The following is a 21,323-nucleotide window of genomic DNA, read 5'->3' as shown; positions in this document are numbered from 1 at the left end:
GTAAGAGGCAAAGACTCACCAGAAGCTGCTTTTTCTGAGCGTGCTCCTCCATCTTCTGCTTCATGCTCTCCTTCCGCTGCTGCCGGGGGAGCTTTTCCACCTCGTTCTTGACCTGCACCGGAGACAAGGTGGCCACGTCAGGTACCCACTTACACTTCCCAAAAGCAGCCTTCACCCCAGAAGCCCTGGACCGGGGAGACCGAAGACAGCCTCAGCCTTCCAGCCCACTCCCGCCGACAGCACCCCAGTCTCCCTTAGGGCAGCATTTCTCAACCCTTTCATTTTGTTACTGTCCCCTCAGAAGCCCTTTTAGACACCTTTTTCCTAGTCACCCGCCCCCATGAAATAGTAATCCTGCAAAAACACTATCATTATGTGAAACACTTATAAAATATCTAAATTTTAACCCCTTGGCGGTGATGTCCCTCCGTCGAGAGTACATGCTTTAGGTACCCCTCGGCTCCTGAGGTTCGGGGGGCTAACACCCTAACCCCATCTGGCTCTAGGCTGGTTCTGTGGGCCAGGTTGTCAGTGAGCACAATCCACACCCTGGCCTCCGGGACTGGTTCTGAGTGGACATGTGACCCTCGCTGGGCCAGTGAGGGCTTCGAGACATTTGCTGGAACTATTCGGGAAGAGCTGCTCTCTGTCCTCTGGGATGGCTAAGCTGCGAAGCCGCAGCCCAAGGTGGGCCACCCAGGAGGGAGCTGCCTGGGACGGCATCAGCCAGGGCAGCAACGCCAACTGTATGCTGTGATCGAGAAACCTGCATTAAGTGTGCAGAGTAACGTACAAGGACGGGGACGGGCTGCTGACGTCCCGCTCGGACGTGCGCAGGGCTGGCTATCAGAGTGGACTTCAGAACGTGGAGTGTCAGCAGCAACCAAGAGGGACATTACATACGATGAGAGATGTGACAATTCTACGAAAAGACTTTAAAAACAGGACACAGAAACTGACAAGCTGAAAGAAATAGATAAATCCCCAGTTCCCGCTGGAGACGCCATCACTCCTCTCGGGAGCGAGGAGGACAAACGGCTGGGAGGAGGGGATGCTGCCGAAGGCCCGGAGGACCCTGCCAGTCACCCGGCCGCCTGTGGACGCGTGCAGAGCCCCACCCGACAACCATCCGCGTCCCAGTGCACACGGCCTCGTCACTAGCGGACCACCGCGGGGCCCCAGAACAAAGCTAAATAAATGTTTAAGAATCGAGATCGTAAATGTGTTATTCTGCCATAATGAAATTAAACTAGAAATCCAATAGCAGAAGATACGAAAATCCAAAAAGAGTTCAAAATTAAACTTCGAACTTCGAAAAACACCCACATCGAAGAGGAAGTTGCAAAGGAATTAGGTAACAATTCTAACTGAATAAAAATGAAAACACACATCAAAATGTGTGGGACAAATCTAAGGTGGTGCTTAGAAGGACACTTAGAGCATTAAATGCTTATATTAACAAAAGAACAACTGTCTCGAATCAGTGACCTAAGCCTCAGCATTAAGGAACTATATAAAGAACAGCAATTTAAATCCAAACCAAATATAAGAGCAGAAATCTATAACACTGAAAACAGAAAAATCAATGAAACCATAAAGCCGGTTCTTTGAAAAGGTCAGTAGATGAATAAACCTTTAGCCAGATGACAGAGGGGAGGGAGAAGGGAAGAGGAGACTAGGACACAAGTCATCGGTAAGAGGGACCAAAGAGGACATCACTACAGATCCTGCAGTTGCCAAGGGAGTAAGTACTAGGAATAGCTTGATGCCAGTAAATTTAACCACTTAGATGGCTGGGTTCTTTGAAAGAGGCCACCAAAGCTTTCAGGGAGACCAGACCTGTGCTCCCAGCAGCTGGGGGGGATGAGCTCAGCGGCTTCTCCCTCCGCCCTCCGGGTACCCCGGCCCAGGCCCGAGCCTCGGCAGGAGGCCCAGGAGCAGGGGCAGGCCAGTGGCACCAAGAGGACGGCCAAGGAACTCGGCGAGACAAATGACATTTTAAAAACTTAATTCGTGCGAAAAAAATCATCAACAAAATAACCAAATTTTAAATAGACAGGATCCAGTCCTCACCCCACCCTCACCCTGTCCTAGTAGCTGACATTTTGTTCATGAATACTTTACGCTAGTTTTTACTTTATCTTGATTATGTCCTGTGCCCGAGGCAAGCGCCTCGATCGCCTCACCCCGGCCCTGACCCTGCTCCCAGAAACAGCTCCACCTGAGGCCCCTTGGAGACGACATTTGTTGCACTGTCACGGTAAAGTTGGGGGTGGGCTCTCAGCCCCGCCCGCTGCAGACCACCCAGCCGGAGACTGGGAATGGCCCTGGGCGGCCGATTCCACCTTCCGGTCTCCCTCCTTCCTCCTGAGAGTCTCAGAGCACAAGCCTGTCCCAGCCTCCTGGTACCCTGCTCCACCGAGGGAGGTGTGCGTGGCTCTCTGGGACCCAGACGCCCTCCCCACCCCGCTCCTCTCAGGACCATCTTCCTCTGTGCCACCTCCCCCTCCCCCTCCCCCTCCCAGCTGGGCAGGGAAAGGGAGATGGAGGCTTGAGTCCAAACTCCGGGACTGCTGTTCCCGGAGAGAAGGCAGGGCACAGAGGGCGTGTCTGCCCACCTAGCACCCACGCCCCCTGCTGGTGACAGCGTCTCAAACCCCCCTGGGCCGCCATCCTGCTCCCCCACTGCCTTTCGGCTGCGGCTGCTAAGCTGGAGGACGACCACAGGGCAGGGCCTGCCCGGGAGCCCAGACGACAGAGGAGCGGCTCAGACACCTGGACGTGCGCTTCCTAGGTCAGCGAGATCCCCAGATTCTGTTGCCAAGGCGAGGCTGAGCTGGGGTCCCGGCCCTTCCAGACCCCCTGCCCCGCCGCACGCACCTCCTTCTTCTTCAGCCGGAGCTGCTCCTGGAACCTGCCGTAGTCCCGCTCCTGCTCCAGGCGGATGCGCTTGGCCTCCTCCCGCCGGCGCACGGCGTGGTCCTGCTCCATCTTCTCCACCTGCTGCTTCTGCTGCCGCTCCAGGTTCTCCAGCTCTGTGTCAAAGAACTTCTTCTTGGCCTGGAAGGTAGAGAGAGAGAAACTCAGCAGTCACTTTTTACCTGAGAGGGACGAGATGGGGGGCAGGATGAGAGAACGGGGCTGGTCCTCAAACCTGGGCTTTAATCCCAGCTCTGTCACCCCTCTGCTGTGTGGCCTGGGACAAGTCACTTAACCTCTCAGTCCCTTTTCTCATGTGTAGGAGAGAGACTAGACCAGCTCCCTGGCAGGGTTCTTGCAGGGTGCTCAACACTGGTTAAGCTCCCTCTAGAGATGCTCCTCTGTGTGACTCAGAGTGCTGTGACTGTCACGTGATTCGGTGTTTACAGGTCCAAGTCTAACGACATGGGGAAACCGGGGGACTCGGGCAGCTGTGAATCACCCTCCACTGCCCGCTGTCCCCGCTCTGCAGCTTCTGCCTAAATAAAACGTGGACGCTCTCGAGGGGCCTGTCTTTTCTCACTCACGTTGATTTCTTGTTCGAAACGTTTGTGCATCTGCTCCAGCTGCAGCTCGTGCTTGCTGCTCAGCTGCGTCTGGTTCCGATGCTCTTCCTTCTGGAGCAGCCGCAGCTCTCGGAGCTCCTGGCGCCTGAACGGGTAAAAAATGTGGACATTTCATTCAGAAAGTTGCTTCAGAGAGCACGTAACTCAGCATCACACCGGTCCGTGGCGGGGGCATGATCAGGGCTCAGGCTTCGTGTGACACTTGTGGACAGAAAAACATTAATAATCTCAATATATAAAGAATACTTACAAATCAATAAAAAAGAAATAGTCCCAGTTTTTTAAAAGTGACACAGAACGTAAACAAATGTGAGACAAGAGACAAAAAATAATTTTTAAATAACCTATAGGGGTATGAAATGCGAATTAAAAAGAAATATGATTTTGATTAAATAGATGATAGTGTAGGGGAAACTGATACTTTCAGAACCTGCTGAGGTATAACCTGGCACATTTCTGGAGGACGATCTGGCATTAGGTTTATGCCCTTCGAGATAGTATCTCCACTTCCGGATGCTGATTCTAAAGAAGCACCACCGACAGAAGTAAACAAAGATATTGGTAACAACGCTATTTATAACAGTACACAACTAGAACCAACTCGAAAGTCTCATCGACACAGGTCTTATTTTAATTAGACCTACATAGCCCTCTGATGAAATTTTATACAACCTTAAAAAAATCAAGTTTTAGGAGACATTGAAGCACATGGGAAAAACATCTATTAAATGCACCGATTCTTTACGAACAGACGTGGAATGGTCTCCAAGTGAAAGATGCAAGATGCTGACACATGAATCTGCGATGCCACCATCTGGGCGAAAAAGCCGTGTGCGCGCGCATGTGTGTGTGTGCAGACGTGTGCATGTGTGCGTGTGCGTGTGTGCACGTGTGCGTGTGTGCACGTGTGCATGTGCGCTCACGTGTGCGTGTGTGCGCATGCGCGTGTGTGCATGTGTGGCTGTGCATGCATGTGTGTGCATGTGTGCAGACGTGTGCATGTGCGTGTGTGTGCATGTGTGCTCGCATGTGCATGTGCGCGCGTGTGCACATGTGCATGTGCGTCTGTGTGCACCTTACTTTCCCATATAAACGCCGTGTTTCTGGAAGGGTTACACCATAAAACAGTAGCACAGAGGGGAGTGGATGCCTAGAAAAGCGAAGGGGGGAGATTTTTCGGTGTTTACCCTTTTTCCTTTCGAGTTTTGAACCATGATATGAAATTACCTGATCAAAATGTAAACAGCAAACACTGACCTAAATCGCAGAGTACACGTTAGTTTTGCAGCCCACATACTGTCGCTGTGGGCATGCGTGTACTCACAGAAAATGCTGGCCAGGTAAACCCCGAAGTGTTAGCTGTGGCTCTTGCGGAACAAGTGTGAGCCTCTGCCCCCGGGAAGCGAGAGTTAACAAAGAAACGAGAATCCTGACTTGCAGCCTGGTGGCCTGGCCAGGTGACAGGATGTCCAGGCCTCGGGGCCGTGGCCGGGGACAGGAAAAGGCTGCTCCTTGTGAGCACAAGGCTCAGGTTCCCGACCCAAGCAGCCCACGGTGCCTCTGCTGGCAGGGGAGAGGGGTGGGCGAGAGGGGCGGGAATCAGTTTCCAGCCCAGGAGCTGACCTGTCCAGAGGGGAGACGCTGGCCAGCCGGCCCGTGAGGCCTGAGGCCTGAAGAGGACAGGTCCCCTCCTAGTTGACCAAACAACGGCCAGTCCCTCCCCACGACCCAGCACTTCCCAACCCACGTTCAAAATGTGAACGCGTTTGATGTCCTAGCGGCGATTTTTCAGACCAGAAATGGATTCGCCCCGCAAAGGCCTTGGCTCCAAGGTCACCCTGACTGCTAAGCCCCCCACCCCGCCCCCAGCAGCCCCCCGAAGCCCCACAGCGGGAGCCTGGCAGAACCCCACGGACAGGCCTGGTTAGAAGCTCAGCTCGACCCCTCCACCTGGGTGACTGGGCGAGTGACAGGCCTGCCGAGAAAGTTTCCTCATTTACAAGATGGGGGACACGGGGTCCCCTGAGGAGGGCGGGGAACGTGCAGAGACGTTTCCTGGCACACGGCTTGGCCACGCGCGCTGCTCCCCACGCCAGTCCGTCCCAGTGCCGTGGTCTTGGCTCCAAAGCGCGGGTTAAACACGAGCACTCGTTCTCCTCCTGGCCACCGTCCTGAGCGGGGCCCCACGTCCCTGCACCTCGACCCGCAGGCCTACGTGTCCTGGGTGCTGCAGACCCTGGGGACTGCGCCCCTGCCCTCTCCTGATGACCTCACGCTCTGCGCTCCGGCCCCGGCCCGCCGGCTCCCTGAACAAGCCGAGAGGTCAGGCCTCAGCCTCGCGGTGTCCTGTACGCCCGCCCGCTGCCTGTGGCCGCTCCGCTCACCCCGGGGCCCCGTCGGGCCCCAGCCCTAGCTGGCATGTCGCCGTTCCTTCCTCCAGTTTCCTTGTGCATCGGGTGTTGGCCCATTAAGTGTAAATTCTACAGAGCCAACAGCTTCAGCTCTCCGGGTCACCGCTATGTCCCCGGCCTGGCGGGCGGGTGGGTTGGGAAGTTCAGGACCTCGGGCAACACCGGTTTGTTTCCTGGTGTTTCCCTGACCCCTCGTTTCATGCCGTAGACCCACCCGCCGGCCGCCCGCCCCCGCGCCCCCGCCCCGCCGGCCTCGGCAGCCACCCAGCCTTGCCTGAGAAACCGCATCTCCTCGTCCTTCTTCTCGTCTTCACTGATGATCTTGGACGTGGTGATGCTAACCTCCACGCCGTCCACTACGAACTTGCGCGTCCTCTTGAGGGTTTTATTGTGCAGCCTTGAGTCCTGGCAGGAAAGTCATGAGGCAGAGGTCAGCCTTTCGGCAAAGGAGCCGTGGCTGACGTGGAGCGTGGCCCACGGCCCGCCGGGCCCCCCAGCCCTGGCTCCGCCCCGGGAGGATGTGGCTGTGCACCGTCCCCTTGCCGTAAGCTTCTCCATCCAGGGGCCTGAGTATCTGAACTCATACCCCTTCCTCGCTGCTCCTGGCCTTCGGGCACTGCCCACATCCTCCCCCGGCCAGCTGCCAGCACTCACGCACGCAGAACGTGGCATCAGAAAGAGCTGGGTTCCCGTCCTCTACCACCTGCTGGCTGTGGCCCTGGGCAAGCGCCTCGTCCTGCCCGGGCCTCAGCTTCTGAAGCTCGTCAGGAGAGGAGGAAAACGGGGCTCGCCTCCCAGGGCGATCACGAAAATTCGGAGGAAAATGCGTGGGGCGACCCAGCACAGCACCCAACTCGTGCCGAGCGCTCGGAACTTGGTCTTTATTTCTGACAGTTACTATTGCGACCACAGAGCCCAGAAAACCAAGTTCATCACTGATTTGGCAGCTGAAGCCAGTCCGACCCGAACTCCGCTGCAGGCCACACCCGTCCCGAGGCACCGTGAGGTCATTCATGACCTTGATCTTTTCCCGTGACTCCTGGCGGTGCTCGGTACCGCCTGGAAGTTCTCCGTCCCGACTCGGATGAGCACCCCACTATGACCTCCCGGCTGGCTTCCAAAGCCCTTCCTGGTGCGGCCCAGCTCTGCCCTTCCCACACAGGGACCCCCCAGACCAAGAGAGAGGGAGGGCCAGGGTGGCTCCCATCGACGGGCTCTGTGCCCCCCAAGTCTGCTCTGAACCCCTGACTCCTGCTCGCTTGAGCCCAGGGGCTCTGGACGTCTTCGGCCCTGAAGAGTCGCACCTGACTCTCGCTCCCTCCACCATGCAGCTCAGGTGACCCTGGACTCAATTCAAGACGGCTCGGACAGCGATGAGAAACCGGGCTGGCAGGAGCATGGCGAGGGCCGCGGCCCTCACACGAGGACCGCTCCCACCCGTGGGGCCGCAGGTCCCTGACGTTACCGACGCCAGGGGTGCTGACGTGGCCAGCAGACTCTCACCGAAAGAGCCGTGTTCCCTGCCCAGCAAGGAATGTTCTCAACGCCCCGGAGAAGAGGCGGGCCGGGGGCAGGGATGGGGGTGGGGATGGGGGTCGCCTGCTCTGGGTGGGTCGGCCTTTATTTTTATTTTTTTAATTACTTTTTCCTTCGCTTTTAGAGGAGGAACAGGACAGCTGTCCTGGGGAAGGGGATGGCACGGCGGGCCCCATGCTGACCACAGTCAGAGGCGCCGTCTTGCCCGCCCCGGGGGCCGGCGGCCGTCAGCAGGTGCGCGCCTCCTGCTCCCACAGCCGCGGGCGCAGGCGGCGTCTCCTCTCGCCCGCTTTCAGCTGGCCAACATTTCTGAGTCTCTACTGTGTGTCCTTCACCGAGTAAACAATCGAAGGAAAAAAACACAAAAAGATACAGTGCCTCCCCCCAAATCGGCCTTGATTGAGGATGGGACCCTCGGTGTGGCCTAGTCAGGTGACCAGAGGTGAATTCAAGAACCGGGGGGCGGGGGGGGGGGGCAGAGAACGGCGGGGGGAGACGGCGCAGAGCTCCGGCCACGAAGGCGGAATGGCTCTCACAGCACAGAGTCGGGGCTGCAGCCAGCTCCTCGCTGCCCACCTAAGCCTCGTTTGCCCATCCGTACAGTGGAGAAGGGCGGAAGGGGCCGCCCCGGTGTTCCGGTTTAAAGCACTTTGCAGCGCCAAGCCCTGACACACCGTGGCTACCGTCATGCACAACGTCTCCTTCCTCCAGAAAGGCCGCTGAGCCAGGAGACGGCGTCCAGCCTGCGGACTCTGCCGGTCACCAGCTGGCCCGCAGGGCTGAGCGGGAAGTAAGAGAACCTCCACTTCTAGAATTCTCTCTCCCAAACCTCACCAGTGCCTTTAGCCAGACCCAATTTAAATGGAAACCCCCGCTGAAATTTAAACCCAAACCAACTGCCTGACATGAGTCCCAGACTGAACACAGGTATTTTGGAGATTAAACTATGAATCAAACTAAAAGCACATTTTAAACAGGAGAACAATCCCCATGAGCCAAGTGAATGTGGAAGGCGGCCACTAACGCCCTCAGGGCCCAGACCCGAGCAGCACCCCTGGGTGGCAGTACCTTGATGGACAGAGAGCCCGTCTCTCTGTTCAGGGACAAGTCAGCGGAGAGGGAGCTGCCGTAGTCCATGCTCTCGGAGGTGGAGAGGCTGCCGGCGTCCGAGTTCCTCTTGGACGGGCGTGGAGACGCCGGGGCGGGGAGCTCCAGGCCGCCGTTGGCCAGCTTCTCGCTGCCCAAGGTCTCCAGGGCGCTGCTGACGGGCCGGCTCTGGCTCGCCTTCTGGGACCGGCTGGCTGCTGGGCTGAGGCCCCCGCCCGGGGGAGCGGCCTGCTTCTCCTCGGACACCTGAATCCTGGAGTCCATCGACAGTGGGCGGGACTTCCGGAGTGGCACAGGCACTGCCAGGCCATTCTCATTTCCAGGGGCCACCTCTGGGGGGCTGGTGGCCGGGAGACAGCTGTCCCCAGAGGGCTGGCTGGGCCCGTTCGCCCTGTCCCGAGGCTGGCTGGGTGGCGACGGGGTGAGAGGCTTGTCGTCGGCGCTGAGGCTCAGCGGACTCGCCTCGGAAGCGTCGGGAGCGTGGTTCTCCAGAGGCTAGAGGGAAAACGCAGAGTCAAGGCCATGCACGACCAAGGCCAGAGTCAGAAGGTCAGACACCACAAGGTGCAGTGGGCCGAAGCGAGGGAAACAACCAGCCTGCGGGAAGCCACAGTCCTCACCGCTCCTTATCGCCCAAGCGACAGTGAAATAAGTCGCCACTTGTTCTGAGGACCAGGAATCTCCCGAATCTCCAAATCTCGGCTGTTTAACACCTGTTACTCCTCAAAGGAATGGAGGCGGCAGCGGCCGGCCCGACAGCTCCTGCCCTGTCCGAAGGCGGCAGTGGCCGCTCTGCTCCGGCCAATCGCGACCACGTGGGAAAATGGGTCCCTTGTGGCTAGACCTTTCAATTTTTCAAGACAAGCTACGATCTGGATTTTTACATGACATCCGATTTTTAGATGGCAACTAATTCAGCTTTTTTAAAAACTGCATAAAAGCCAAATAAATCAAGCCTACCCAGGGGCTAGTCCGGCCTACAAGCCACTAACGTATTAAAGTTTCATTTTTGTTTATTACAGCTTGTAGGGGGTGAAAACTACTGGAAACAGAACACCGACTTCTCTGGAGAAAACGCAAGTGTCCAGCTTAATGAATACAGTGAGTGCTCGCACGGTCACCTTCCAGGGCGGTCGCCTCCAGGCTGGCCGTGAGGCTGGCCGTGGAGCTGGCCGGCCCGGGGGCCCCACCCTTCCCAGGGCATAACCACTGCCCTGATCCCTCCGTGCGGCAGGCTGATCTGCCTGCTCGTAAGCATCCCCTGCGGTCCTGATGGCCACTGGTTTTCGCTTGGATACGGAAACTTCCAGAAGGCACTCTAATCCGCCATCAGTTCGACACCCAGAGCGACAATTCGGGTATTCGGATCTGATCCTGCTACCCCCACCCCGTGCCCAGCCCCTGCCTCCAGCCCCGCAGCACCGCCTGGGCAGCGGACGGCCCCTCCCGGGCGAGGCCCTGCCCAGACGGCTAGACCCGCGGTCCGAAAGCCGCAGCTGCGGGCAGGATGCGGCCCACAGACGTGTTCTGCTTGGCGCCAACGTTTTTAAATTGTTTAAATTAGCTTTCACTTAAATTTGCGAGCAGGTTACAAACGTGCCAGGCCGCGGGTGTCCGGGGCACTCGGGGCAGCCGGGCGGGGTCTGGGGGGGGGGGCCGGAGCCCCTCAGCTGGTTTCCTCTGGTCACGTGCAGCCTCTGAGTGTACCCCGCAGCGCACTAAAAGCGTGCCCACCTCATGAGCCGCAGCAGGGGAAAGGCTGGGAAGCGAAGTGCCAGCTTTGAAGAACCGGAAAAGCTCATGCGACAGCCAAGACCCCCAGTCTTTCCCGGCGACTAACGGGATCCCACCGACGGCCCCGCTGCCTCGCCCTGGCCCCGAGCCAGCTCACCGGACTTGTGGCATCACGGCCCGTGACCTTGAGGCTGGGGAGCCACAGAGGGGGGGCTCCTTGTGCCTCTCGGGCCCCCTCCCACAGCAGCCGAGGCCCACGGGGGTCCCGTCCCTCCCCAGCACCCGCTCCGGGCCTTACCGAAGAGGCGTCCGAGGCGTCCTCCTCCTCCCCCTCCTCCCGGCCGTCTTCGATCTCCTCCATCACCTCGGCCTTGGCCTCGGCCACCAGCTCCCGCAGAGCCTTGTTACTGGTGACGCTGCTGACGAAGGGGTGCTGAGGGGGGACGAGACGCCGGGGTTAGAACCGCTGAGGGCTGGGGGGGCGGGGGGGCAGGCAAAGGCTGGGGGAACGTGAACTCGATAGGGGAGGCCCGGCGGCAGCTCGGACAGTCCTGTGCATGGCGGAAAGAGGGCAGATGCCGCCCTGCCATTCGCCGGCTGTGACGCGGAGCATGTCACCTCCCCTCTCGGAGCGGCAGGCGCCGCGCCTCCGAAGGGACAGTGACGCCGGACCTGCAGCGGATTCCGAAACGAGATGACGCACACCGAAGTGCTTGGCCCAAAGCAGGAGCTGAAGCGATGCTGGGGCAGTCCGCGTTGCTCGCTTTCTTTAAAAGGTTTTAATACCTGGTTTTAAAAACATATGCTACACACACACACACACACACACACACACTCTCTATTGAACTATTAAACAACACGGCAACGTCCACAATCATTAAGCTCAGTGACTCTTCCCTTCTTTTTCGTATATATACACACCTGGTGTAACCGCCCCTCGCCCAAGGCACAGAATGTTTCCGTCACCACGGAAAGGTCCCCGGACCCCCTTGCCGTCCACCCCACACCCCACAGTCGCCTAGCTCAGAGCCGGTCCTGCCTGCCCCTTAACTTTACGCGAACAGAACCAGCTGGAGAGCTGCCTTTCGCGGCTGCCTGGCCGCGAACAGCGTGAGCTGCAACCACGGGGTTCGCCCACGCCGCCACGGGCGCCGGCGAACGGTTCCTCCCTCGTCCCTGTGCGGACGCTGCTGCGTGGACATGCCAGCCCGTTCATTCGTTCTGCTGCCGACAGACGTGGGCGCCGTGTCCTGGTTTCGGCAACTGGGACCGGCGCGGCTGTCAATGTGCCCCGGTGCCTCCGGGTGGACGTGTGCGTTTGCAAAAGCCTGAGGCAGGCGTGGTACCGGCTCTACTCCAGGGTGCTGACGGACCCGTCGCGCCTCTCGCACAGACGCTGCGAACCACCCGAGCTTTCAGGCCCCCGGAGTCAACGCGGCGCGAAGACCTCCCCGGCGAAAGGCTGTCCCCGGGCACCTTCTCCCAGCACCAGGCTGTGGACGGGGACGGGGCTTTCCTCAGCTCGCCACACCGACCCGGGGCACTTAGGAGGAATGCGGGGGGCGGTGGCAGGGGGCGCTCAGTGGGAATTCGCTGATCTGAAATTTATAGGAAGGCTCTCGTGGAATTCGCCGTTTTTACTGTCAGAAAATTTATCCATGGGGAAACAGTGTCAAGATTGCAGGGAATCATGCAAATGACCCGAGAAAATGAATTTTCTATAGGACCTGGAAAACACATTCACACCTGAAAGGTCCACTGGAAGCATTTTTACCTTCATTTAAGGGGCCAAGGAGGCTGGGCCAAGAAGAAAGCAAGCAAACAGGTCACCCGTGGAAGGCCACAGGCAGCGTCCGATTCAGCTGGGTCGCCACCTGGACTCTGCACACCCAACAGCGATAAACCTCGCTCGCTCGTCATTCGGCTTTTCCAAGCCAGTGTGACTTTCTCCGGTGAGTCCAAGGCAGTGAAGAGCTGACGACGCCCATTCTTCCCACGCCCCACCCCCTCACTGATTCGCACCACAGCCACCACGGCGAGGCTGGCAAGGTCCCTGGCCCTTGGGGGGGAGACAATGGTCCGTAACCGAATGACAAGACCGTTTCAGACCCGGTAACGGGCTGGCATGAGGCTGGATCGACCTGGCCTGGGCAGGCGAGGCTACTCAGGGCTGTGGTCAGAGGGGTCTCCCGGAAGAGGGGACGTTTGAGCTGAGACCTGAGGGAGGGGAAGGGGCCGACCAGGGAAAGATGTGGGCACAGAGGACGCCGGGCAGAGGGAGCAAGTGCAAAGGTCCTGAGACAGACTGGGCTTGGGGTGCTGGAGGCACCGGGCCGGAGCAGCAGAAGCTGCGGGCGAGCAGCACGGGGGAGCCACGGGGGCAGGACGGGGGGTGCCACGGGGCCCCTGGTGAGAAGCTGAGACTTGATTCCCGGAAGCCACCGTGCGAAGGCGTCACTCTGCCCGCTGCGTGGCTCCAGGGGGTCCTGAGTGGGGCTGTGAAGGCGAGTCACCCGTCGTGGGGGGCGGCAGGGGCAGCAGTACGGCCGGACCCTGAAGCCTGCCCCCACCGCCAGCGCCTCAGTTTGTGCCTCAGTTTGTTCAACTGCAGACTGGGAGTAACAGTATGGTTGTTCTACGCATTATAGTAAGTGTTCAAAACGTGACGGCCATCACCTGCATCATGGTCATCGTCACCACCATCATCACCGCCATCATCACCACTGTCATCTCCACCACCAGCACCACCGGCAGCACCACCGGCAGCACCACCGGCAGCACCGGCAGCGGCATCACAGAGATGCCTTCAAGGCACTGTCCGCACCTGCGGCCGCTCCCGTCTCCTCCCGCATCCCCACAGAGCGCCGCGTTCTGGAACAGAGGGCGAGAACCAGATCCCTAAGGCTCCCGAGCTTTGCGCTGCACGGCTTCGCACGCGAGAACGTGGGCCAGCAGCCGCAGACCGCTCCGTGCAGCGGCTGGACAGATGTGGCGGAAATAAATCACGCGGGCCGGGCTTCTGGAAATACCGGGTTTTCATCGGAGCAGCCGCATGCTGACCAGACCCGTGGCCCTTTGGGGTGGCCGGGAGCCGTGCCTCGAGGCTGAACCATCTGCTCTGCTGCCTCCCCCGATCAAGCCAGGGTCCTTAGGAAATGGGGGCTGGCGGGGGGGCATGGAGGAGAAAGCCTTCGATGGAGGGGCAGGTGAGCAGAGCAGGTCCCCTGGACGCCCGGATGCTGGAATCCGGGGCCGGCGGGGCCAGCAGACGGCCGGGCCCTCCTGTGGCTCGTTACTGTTTTGTCACCTGCTCCGGGACACAAAGCACAGACCCCCCCCTCCATCCCCCACATCAACTCCGCGACCTCCAGGGGCACGTTCACAACAGACATTTCCTCGACCCCCAAACTGCCAAGGCCCGTTAAGGAGACGAAGGACACCGGGGTGTGTGCCTACACGGGGACGGACTGGCCTGGCACACAGGTGCCCAGAAAGAGCTCGGCTCCCCCCCCGCAGGAGGCCCAGATCCAAGGGGAAGCTGCCATCTGCTCCTTCAGGAAGAGCAGTAGCTGGTCTGTGCCCTCTCTGTGGGGAGCCCCGAGATGCCAACAGGCCCCCGCCTTCCGGCCAGGACCGCTCGGCCATGCACAGACACCCCTTCCAAGACCTTGAGCCAGTTTCCTCCGCGTGCTGAGAAACCGCCGGCCAGGGCCTCCCCCGTGCCAGCGCTGGCCTTGGAAAACGCCTAAGGACGTCTGCGCGTTTTCGGGTGCCGGCGGCTTCCCTTCGACCGTCCCTCCCTCCTAACGTCTCTCTTTCATCTCTTCTTTCCTTCATTCGTGTGGAGGCAGCTAACCAGAGGAGTCAGGGTACAGGCGTGGGGACCAGACGACGCGGATCAGGGACCCAGCTGTCACTCGCAAGCTGTGTGACCTCGTGCGGGCCACCTCACCTCTCTGCACCTCAGTCTTAGCTCCTGCTGAATAGGGACCTGAACCGTACCTGCTCCCAGGGCTGTGGCGACGACTACATCAGTTAACCTTCGTTGCACACTGAGAACAGCGCCTGGCCCAGACCGGCTTACGTGGCCACGTACGTAATCGTGTGTTATGGGGGACAGAGCAGCCAACGAAGCAAACGCTGCTGTCCTCAGAGAGCTGACATGCCGGTCAGAAAGGTCAACCGTAAACGAACAGGTCAGTCAAATACCACTGAGCTATGTGCCAGGGAAAAATTAAAAGTAGGACAGGGAGAGAGGATGAGGGATGTCGGGGGGCATCAGGTTTGCCATTTAAATAGGGTGCCTGAGGGAGGACTCACCAACGAGATGACAATGGCTGAGGAAGACAGCCAACCACGAAGAGCCTTCCGGGCGGCATGGAGAGCCAGGGCAAAGGCCCGAGACAGGCTGAGGCCCGTGGGAGGCCAGGGCGGCTGGTGCCGAGGGCAACAGCCGTGACATTTCAAGTGGTGCCTATGGGATCTCATTCGCTCACGCGATTCCGAGAAGGGAGCGCTACCCACATCCTACAGGTGAGGAGAGTAAACTCGGGCACAGAGAGGGAACTAAGGGTCCAGGCAGGCGAGCCTGACGTCAGAGCCTGGGTGACCGCTGGGCAAGACCGTCCCAGAGAATGTCTGCCCAGTCAACGAACGAGCCACAGACCGAAGGGGGCTCGAGGCAGATGCAGGGAAAGATGAGGGGCCAAAGGGAACCTCCTAGAAGCTGCCGGACACAAAGGCTGAGGTGAGGACATGGCCAGCTGTGGAAGGGGCACTGGGAAGCCAAGATCTGGACCTACCTCTGGCTCCCAAGCCAGGTGGCCTTGGAGAGCCTGCTCTAAGTCAGCGTCCTCACCTAAGGGGACAGTAATGGACCGCCCTCCCCCGCTCAGGCACGGAACAGTGGGAAAAGCTGACAGCGGCCTATGCTATGAAAGATGCTTCGTTTATCTCGAAGGATCGCTCCTCTCTCCCACTGAGAACGCCGGCAGGACATTTTTTCCAACCACGGAACGGAAATTCCTGGCGCGGGCCTGGGCCGCCATGTGGGGACAAGCACAGCCGTCTCCTCACGGCGGAATGTCCTGGAGGCCGGACGTGTGGGGCCAGCAGGTGCCTGCTTACAGGAAACAATTGGCCCCGAGCGCCCGGAGCGTCTGCGTCACCCAGCGACGGCAGACTCACCCCGCCCCCACCCCCCGCTGCCCCACCAAACACGGCGACACCCAGAAAACGAGGCCTCTGGCCCCCCCAGGCCTCTGCTCTCAAATACGCTGCGGAAACCCACAAGGGACGATCGTGGCCCCCTGGCAGACAGACCCCATTCTACATCCTGGTTTCTTTCTGTGTTTTAATAATTCGATTCAACGCATCGGACATTCACTGAGCGCAGTGTCTAACGGTCAAGCTAAGCATTTTACAGTATCTTCTCAGTCACTCCTCACAACGACCCGACAAGGGCCACACTGCTACTGTCCCCATTTCCGAGCAAGAACCGAGTCACAGGGAGGTTAGGCCACGCGCCAGGGTCTCACAGCCGGTAAGTGGCAGAGCTAGGATCTGAACCTAGGACGTTCCAAACCCCGGTCCACACGTAACTGAGCTGCCTCGTAGCCCCAAATGTCAACCTCGGGCGCCAGGCCTGACACCCAGCAGGCGCTCGGGAAAAGTGGCTGAACGTGAAGAAAGACTCGGCCCTTGGGGTGGCCTCTTCCTCCTGCCCTCCCACCTCGGGTCGGAGGCTGTCACATGGGTGGAAGGGCCAGAGTGGACAGGGCATGTCGGCTGATGAACAAACGGCTGTGCACACAGTCACCGGAACCAGGTGAGACAGGAATGGCTGACCCGGGCGGTCGCCCAAAGGAAGGGCAGGCGGCCGCCCCGGGAGAGGCCCGGGACCCACTCACCTCCAGCAGCTGTGCGGCACTGGGCCGGGTCTCCGGGTTCTTATCCAGGGCCGTCTTCAGGAAGTCGCGGAACTCCGCGGACCTGGGGGCACAGGTGGCGCTGTGAGCGCGGGGCGGGGCGAGACCGCGCCACGTGACGGCTCACTCTCCCGGGAGTCCTGCGCCTCCCGCACGCGCCTCCCACAGGGCGCCCTCAGGAGCTAAAGGAACCGGCGACTTGACCGTCTCCATCACGGACATCACTATACACTCGGGGACGCGGGAATCAGAGGGAGCAGGGACCTGCCTCAGGCCACGAAGCAAAACGCAGCAGTGCTGGGGTTCCAGCCTGAGCCCCAGTGCCCAGCCCGGGCCTGTGCCACGTGGCTGCTGGGGCTGCTCTTCCCACAGTGCACCCCGGTTTCCTTGGGTCGCCAGGTGGCTTTGATGGGGTGCCTGTGTGCAGCTCGCCGAGGGGAGGAGGAGGCAGGAGGGCCCAGGGAGCTCAGAACGGCCTGGGGACCCCGGGCTCCGGCTACGCCCCCATTTCGGGACCTAGCAGTGGCGGGCGAGCCCCAGCACCTCCCCCCGACCCCCTCCCCCCACAGCCTGCCGCCGTTCGGGCAGCTGCTCCTTACCACTTGGACGGCGTGAGCAGCGTGGGGGGGTCCGACTTGGCGATCTTGAGCAGGACCCGCATGGGGTTGAGCTCATGGTGCGGGGGCTCGATCTGGGCCATCTCGATCAGCGTGATGCCCAGGGACCAGATGTCGGCTTTGTAGTCGTACGGCGTGTCCTTCATGGTCTCGCACATCACCACCTCGGGGGCCATCCTGAACCAACCAAGGGACAACAGAGGCCTCAGAACCGGGCCTCCGCGGGCGCTTCTCAGAGCCCCAGCTCCAGGCCCCGCACTGGCCAGCGTCAGGGGGCAGGCGGCACCCCTGGGTCGTGATTCACATGACTGTCCATCCCACTGTCTTGCGCGTGACGGGGTCTTCACACAGAAAGATGCCGTCCGAGCCGCTCCACGGCCTCGTCCTGCTGCAGCTCCCGACGCCTACCACAAGGTGGCAGCAGCCATCCAGAACACAGCGTCCGGGGGCGGGCGGTGGGGGCAGAGAGGGAGGGGCCCAGAAAACGCTGGGGGGGGGAGGGGTGGCGGAGAGACTACAACGCAGGGAGAGGAGGGATGGAGAGCAAAGGAGGAAGAGGAATAAAAGGGCAGAGAGAGAGAGAGAGAGAGAGAGGGTGAGTAATAAGCCAGCAAGAAGCCTAACTGCACAGGGGGGAGAAATGCGCATGAAAACCAGAAAGCAGTTAGGTGGGAAACCGAATGAGTGTTTTCAAACAGCAACAGTTTTGGAAAAGGGAACACAATGAACTAGAGAAGCCCAGGGAGACTTCACGGGAGGGCGGGACGTGAACTTGTGTGATTCCCCCCCGCAGCCCCAGCCCCAGCCCCAGCCCCAGCCCCAGCCCCAGCCCCGAATCTCTACTTGCTGAACTAATCAAGAATTGAACCATTTTCAGGGGTTCCAATCACAGAGCCACTAATGGAGCATTTTCTATATGCACCTATGTGCACCATCCCATCTAATCCTCACAGTAACGCATTACATGGGTACTGTTTTATTTATGTTACATTGTTACTATTATTATATTTACACTATTACGTTATTCTATTTCCCTGATTTTACAGATCGGGAAACTGAAGCCATGGTCACAGCTCTAGTAAGTGGGACACTGGGCCCAGACCCGGCGGGCTGACTCTGGAGGCCTGGCCTCCTGTCCTGTCTCTCCTGGACCGGCCAGGGGTCACCTTGGGGAGTTTGCGGTTTAACGTTTGGTCCACCATTCAACTTCCAGATGCTGCACGACTCACCAATAAGGTGTCCCTATGAAGGAATCTCGTTTCTGCAGAGTTTTCAGATTCTTGGCAGACACACCGAAGTCAGCTGCAAGACAAAAATCTCAGATAGAGTATTCCACGGACATTCCTCCACCCACAGCCCTGGGTGTGAATTCAGGGAAACGCATTCCAAATCAACTAACAGATGCCGTCTTCTATCTTGAAATTTAGCAAGCCGTGCAATTATACATACTGCTGTCAGGATGTACTGAGACATGCATTTTCCTACTTGCTAATGAGAGGATAAACTGAAGAGCACTTTAAGAAAGCAGTTTGGCAAGAAATTGCAAGAACCTTTAAAATATCCATACCCTTCAAACCCAGTAATGCCAAACCTAGGAATCTACCCTAATGAAATAACCTTAAATATAAACAAAACTCATGTATAACGACGTTCATCAACGTGCCCCTGTAATAGTGACAAATTAAAAACAACCACACCACTTAGCTTTCACAGGGAGCAATTTTAATTAGCAATAATCGCACATCAGGCTGGTCACTGCCACGATCGAAGCTTAGGGGGTGATTTTAAATGTTTTTATATATGCTCTATATACTATACCCCATCTTTTCCAAAAGGATGTAAGATGGTGCGTCAAACACATACACGCAGAGTAAGATGAAACCAAGAATTGAGAGGTAAGAAAGATAAAGGGTAAACAATTGAAGAGAGTAAGTATGATACACCCCGCATGATAGAAACTTTAGTCATTAAAATTAGTTTTGAAGTATTTTTATTCAATATCTTAATACTGAATTATACATATTAACACACATCAATGCTAAACATTTAATGTGTTTCATATTAATATTTAATATGTGTTGAAACTTTTATACTTGATATTATTTATATGCTTATAAAGTTAAGCAGCAAAAGGGGCAGATGCACAATTGAATATATTGTATGATCAAAATTATGCCCCCTTCCCCCCCCAAAAAAGGGCAAAAATACACAAAAAACTGACTTGGGGGAAATAACCGAGCTGTTTAATGGCTGTCTGTGGGAGGTGAGACTAGACCAGGTTTCTTCTACTTTTCTGGATTCCATTAATTTGCTGTGACCGACATGTCTGACTTCCAGGACTAACAAAAAATAAATCAATTTCTCTTTAACCCGCAGCTCCCGCGGCCAGTCCTCCTCCGCACGGCCAGCCAGAAGGGTTTCCTCCAGCGCTCCCGGCTTCCGGCACAGAGTTTCATCTCGATTTAAAAATAAACTCAGGAGGAAGCGACACCTTGTGAGAATCGGCCTTGTTCGGTCTGAAACCATGAGGAACGGGCAAAGGCGTTGTGACTGCCGGGACACTCCAGGAGCCTCTGCCCTGGCTCTTGAAACGAGCTGGCCCCAAAGCGGTCAGGTGACACTTGCTATATTCAGTCGAATTCGAACCAGGAAGGGGCGTCATGCGGGGCGAGCGGGCTGGAATTTGAGAAAACTGCCTTCCAGTCTTGGCTCCTGTACTTGACTGGTTCATTCATCCCAGTGCCCTCGGGAGCCCGACACTAGCCAGGAGCAGGGAATATGGTGGGGGCCAAAGCAAGCTCGGTGGGTCCTTGCCCTCAGGCGGCGAGCGCCAAGCTCAGCAGACAGCAATCAGATAAACACCAACGAGTATCGAGTATCGATTCATAATTGCAACGTGATAGAAAGATGGGCCTGCATGGCCAGTCAGGGGGTGACCTCCAGGTGGTGGGGGAGGGGAAGGAGGGAATGGCCTGGAGGAAGAACTGCTGAGTGCCTCGGGACTACCCATTCATTCAACAAACGTTAACTGAAGACCTATTTTGTGCCAGGCACATAATGAACCCAAATCCTCACCCTCGTGTGGCTTGTGGTGTTAGTGATGGAAACAGGCCCTCAGCAGCCACCACATGGCAGAGGAAAGGGATGGAGAAGGCTCAGGGAGGGGGAAGCCACTGTAGGCAGGAGGTCAAGATCCGGCGGAAGATAATTCCAGGCTGAGGAAACTGCTGGCTGGAGGACTTTGGGGGTGGGGGGGGGGGGGCGCGCAGCATGGCCAGAGGAAGAAGGGCAGGGAACAGATAAAGCAGGAGACAGGCAGGGGCCAAGCCTGACCCACTCAGCTCCCGTCTGTAACAAGGTGGGGTGATGATGCTACTTTGTAGCACTGTTGTGAGATTCAGTGGCACATGGAAACGCTCAGCTCCAAGCCCGGTTCCTGGTAAACGCTCCACGGCACATGAGCCTGAGGTTTGGGGCCGGGATGAGGCTGAGGCTGTCCTGAGACCCCTCCTGGACGTGGTCAGAAAAGCCGGTCTCTGAGCCCCAGATGCTAACTGGACAGCAGTTGCTCAGTCAGCCGATAACAGCTCTCGCAGGGATGGTCTTGCCAGGAGAGGCGGGGCCCTGTCCCAGGGTGGGAGCGGCAGGTGCCGCAGCTGCTGCGGGGTGAGGTGCAAACCCTGGTGAGAAGCCAGCTCTGCTGCTCACAGCCCTGGTGGCCTAGGCTCCTCGCCACCCCCTGGGCTCCTGGGGAAGAATGGGGGGCTGGGCTCGCTTCCTGCCTGCTGGGTCCTGGGGAGGGGGAGGAGGAGGGACCTCCCCAGCAAGCACCAACAAGGCTGACACAGCATCCCAGGAAATCTTGTGGGACCAGTGACTGACTGCCTGTCAGGCCCAGCATGCAGCTCCTAGGAGGGAGCGGCCACTCCCCAACCATGCCGGGCTGGTCCCTTCCTGAGGAGAGATCGGAAAAGCAGAAACCACCAACTTTCACAATGACACCCCGGGCCCTTCCTGAGGCAAGTGCTGGTGGCCAGCTTTCTGGGCAGCTGCTACTTCCCCTTCCGCTCCAGAAAATGGGGCTCCACCAGGAGGGTGAGGCGGCCCCTCCCGGGGGCAGAGCAGCCCCAGCCACTTGCCCGTCTGGAGCTGATGAGCTGTGTCCACCTTGGGGACAGCTGCCCTCAGACAATTCAAGGGGGGTTCCACCTGGAAGTCTCCCCTGCTGAACAAGCCACCCCCTCTCCATCTGCCATTTGAAAACAAGTCAGAGACAAGGACAGCAAGCGGGGAGGGACTCTCCCTCCTCAGACCATCAAGTCCACAAGGAAGCGGCCACTTGTAAGGTGTCTGCAGCTGAAATGCCGCCACCCCCGTCCCCATGTCTGGCACATGACGCCCTCAACAGGGTGATCAGATGAACCAGTGAACGAACGGACAGACTTT

The 21,323-nt window shown here is 58.3% G+C and overlaps 1 protein-coding gene across 1 annotated transcript in view; it reads right to left on the bottom strand.

The window, feature by feature from the left end:
• The window catches only part of STK10 (serine/threonine kinase 10), an 85,449-nt gene that overhangs the window by 15,693 nt on the left and 48,433 nt on the right, over positions 1-21,323 (bottom strand). Inside the window, exons 5-13 of the mRNA XM_016145088.2 lie at positions 18,107-18,179; positions 16,860-17,054; positions 16,243-16,324; positions 10,632-10,766; positions 8,561-9,094; positions 6,231-6,361; positions 3,507-3,630; positions 2,881-3,060; positions 20-112 (exon numbers count right to left, since the gene is read on the bottom strand). Coding sequence (XP_016000574.1) covers positions 20-112; positions 2,881-3,060; positions 3,507-3,630; positions 6,231-6,361; positions 8,561-9,094; positions 10,632-10,766; positions 16,243-16,324; positions 16,860-17,054; positions 18,107-18,179 — 1,547 coding nt within the window. The remainder of the gene's footprint in view (positions 1-19; positions 113-2,880; positions 3,061-3,506; positions 3,631-6,230; positions 6,362-8,560; positions 9,095-10,631; positions 10,767-16,242; positions 16,325-16,859; positions 17,055-18,106; positions 18,180-21,323) is intronic.

This window comes from Rousettus aegyptiacus, unplaced genomic scaffold (genome assembly GCF_014176215.1).
Source record: "Rousettus aegyptiacus isolate mRouAeg1 unplaced genomic scaffold, mRouAeg1.p scaffold_m13_p_7, whole genome shotgun sequence".
In the NCBI taxonomy this organism is placed as follows: Eukaryota; Metazoa; Chordata; class Mammalia; order Chiroptera; family Pteropodidae; genus Rousettus; species Rousettus aegyptiacus.
This window is presented reverse-complemented; position numbering and strand designations above follow the sequence as displayed.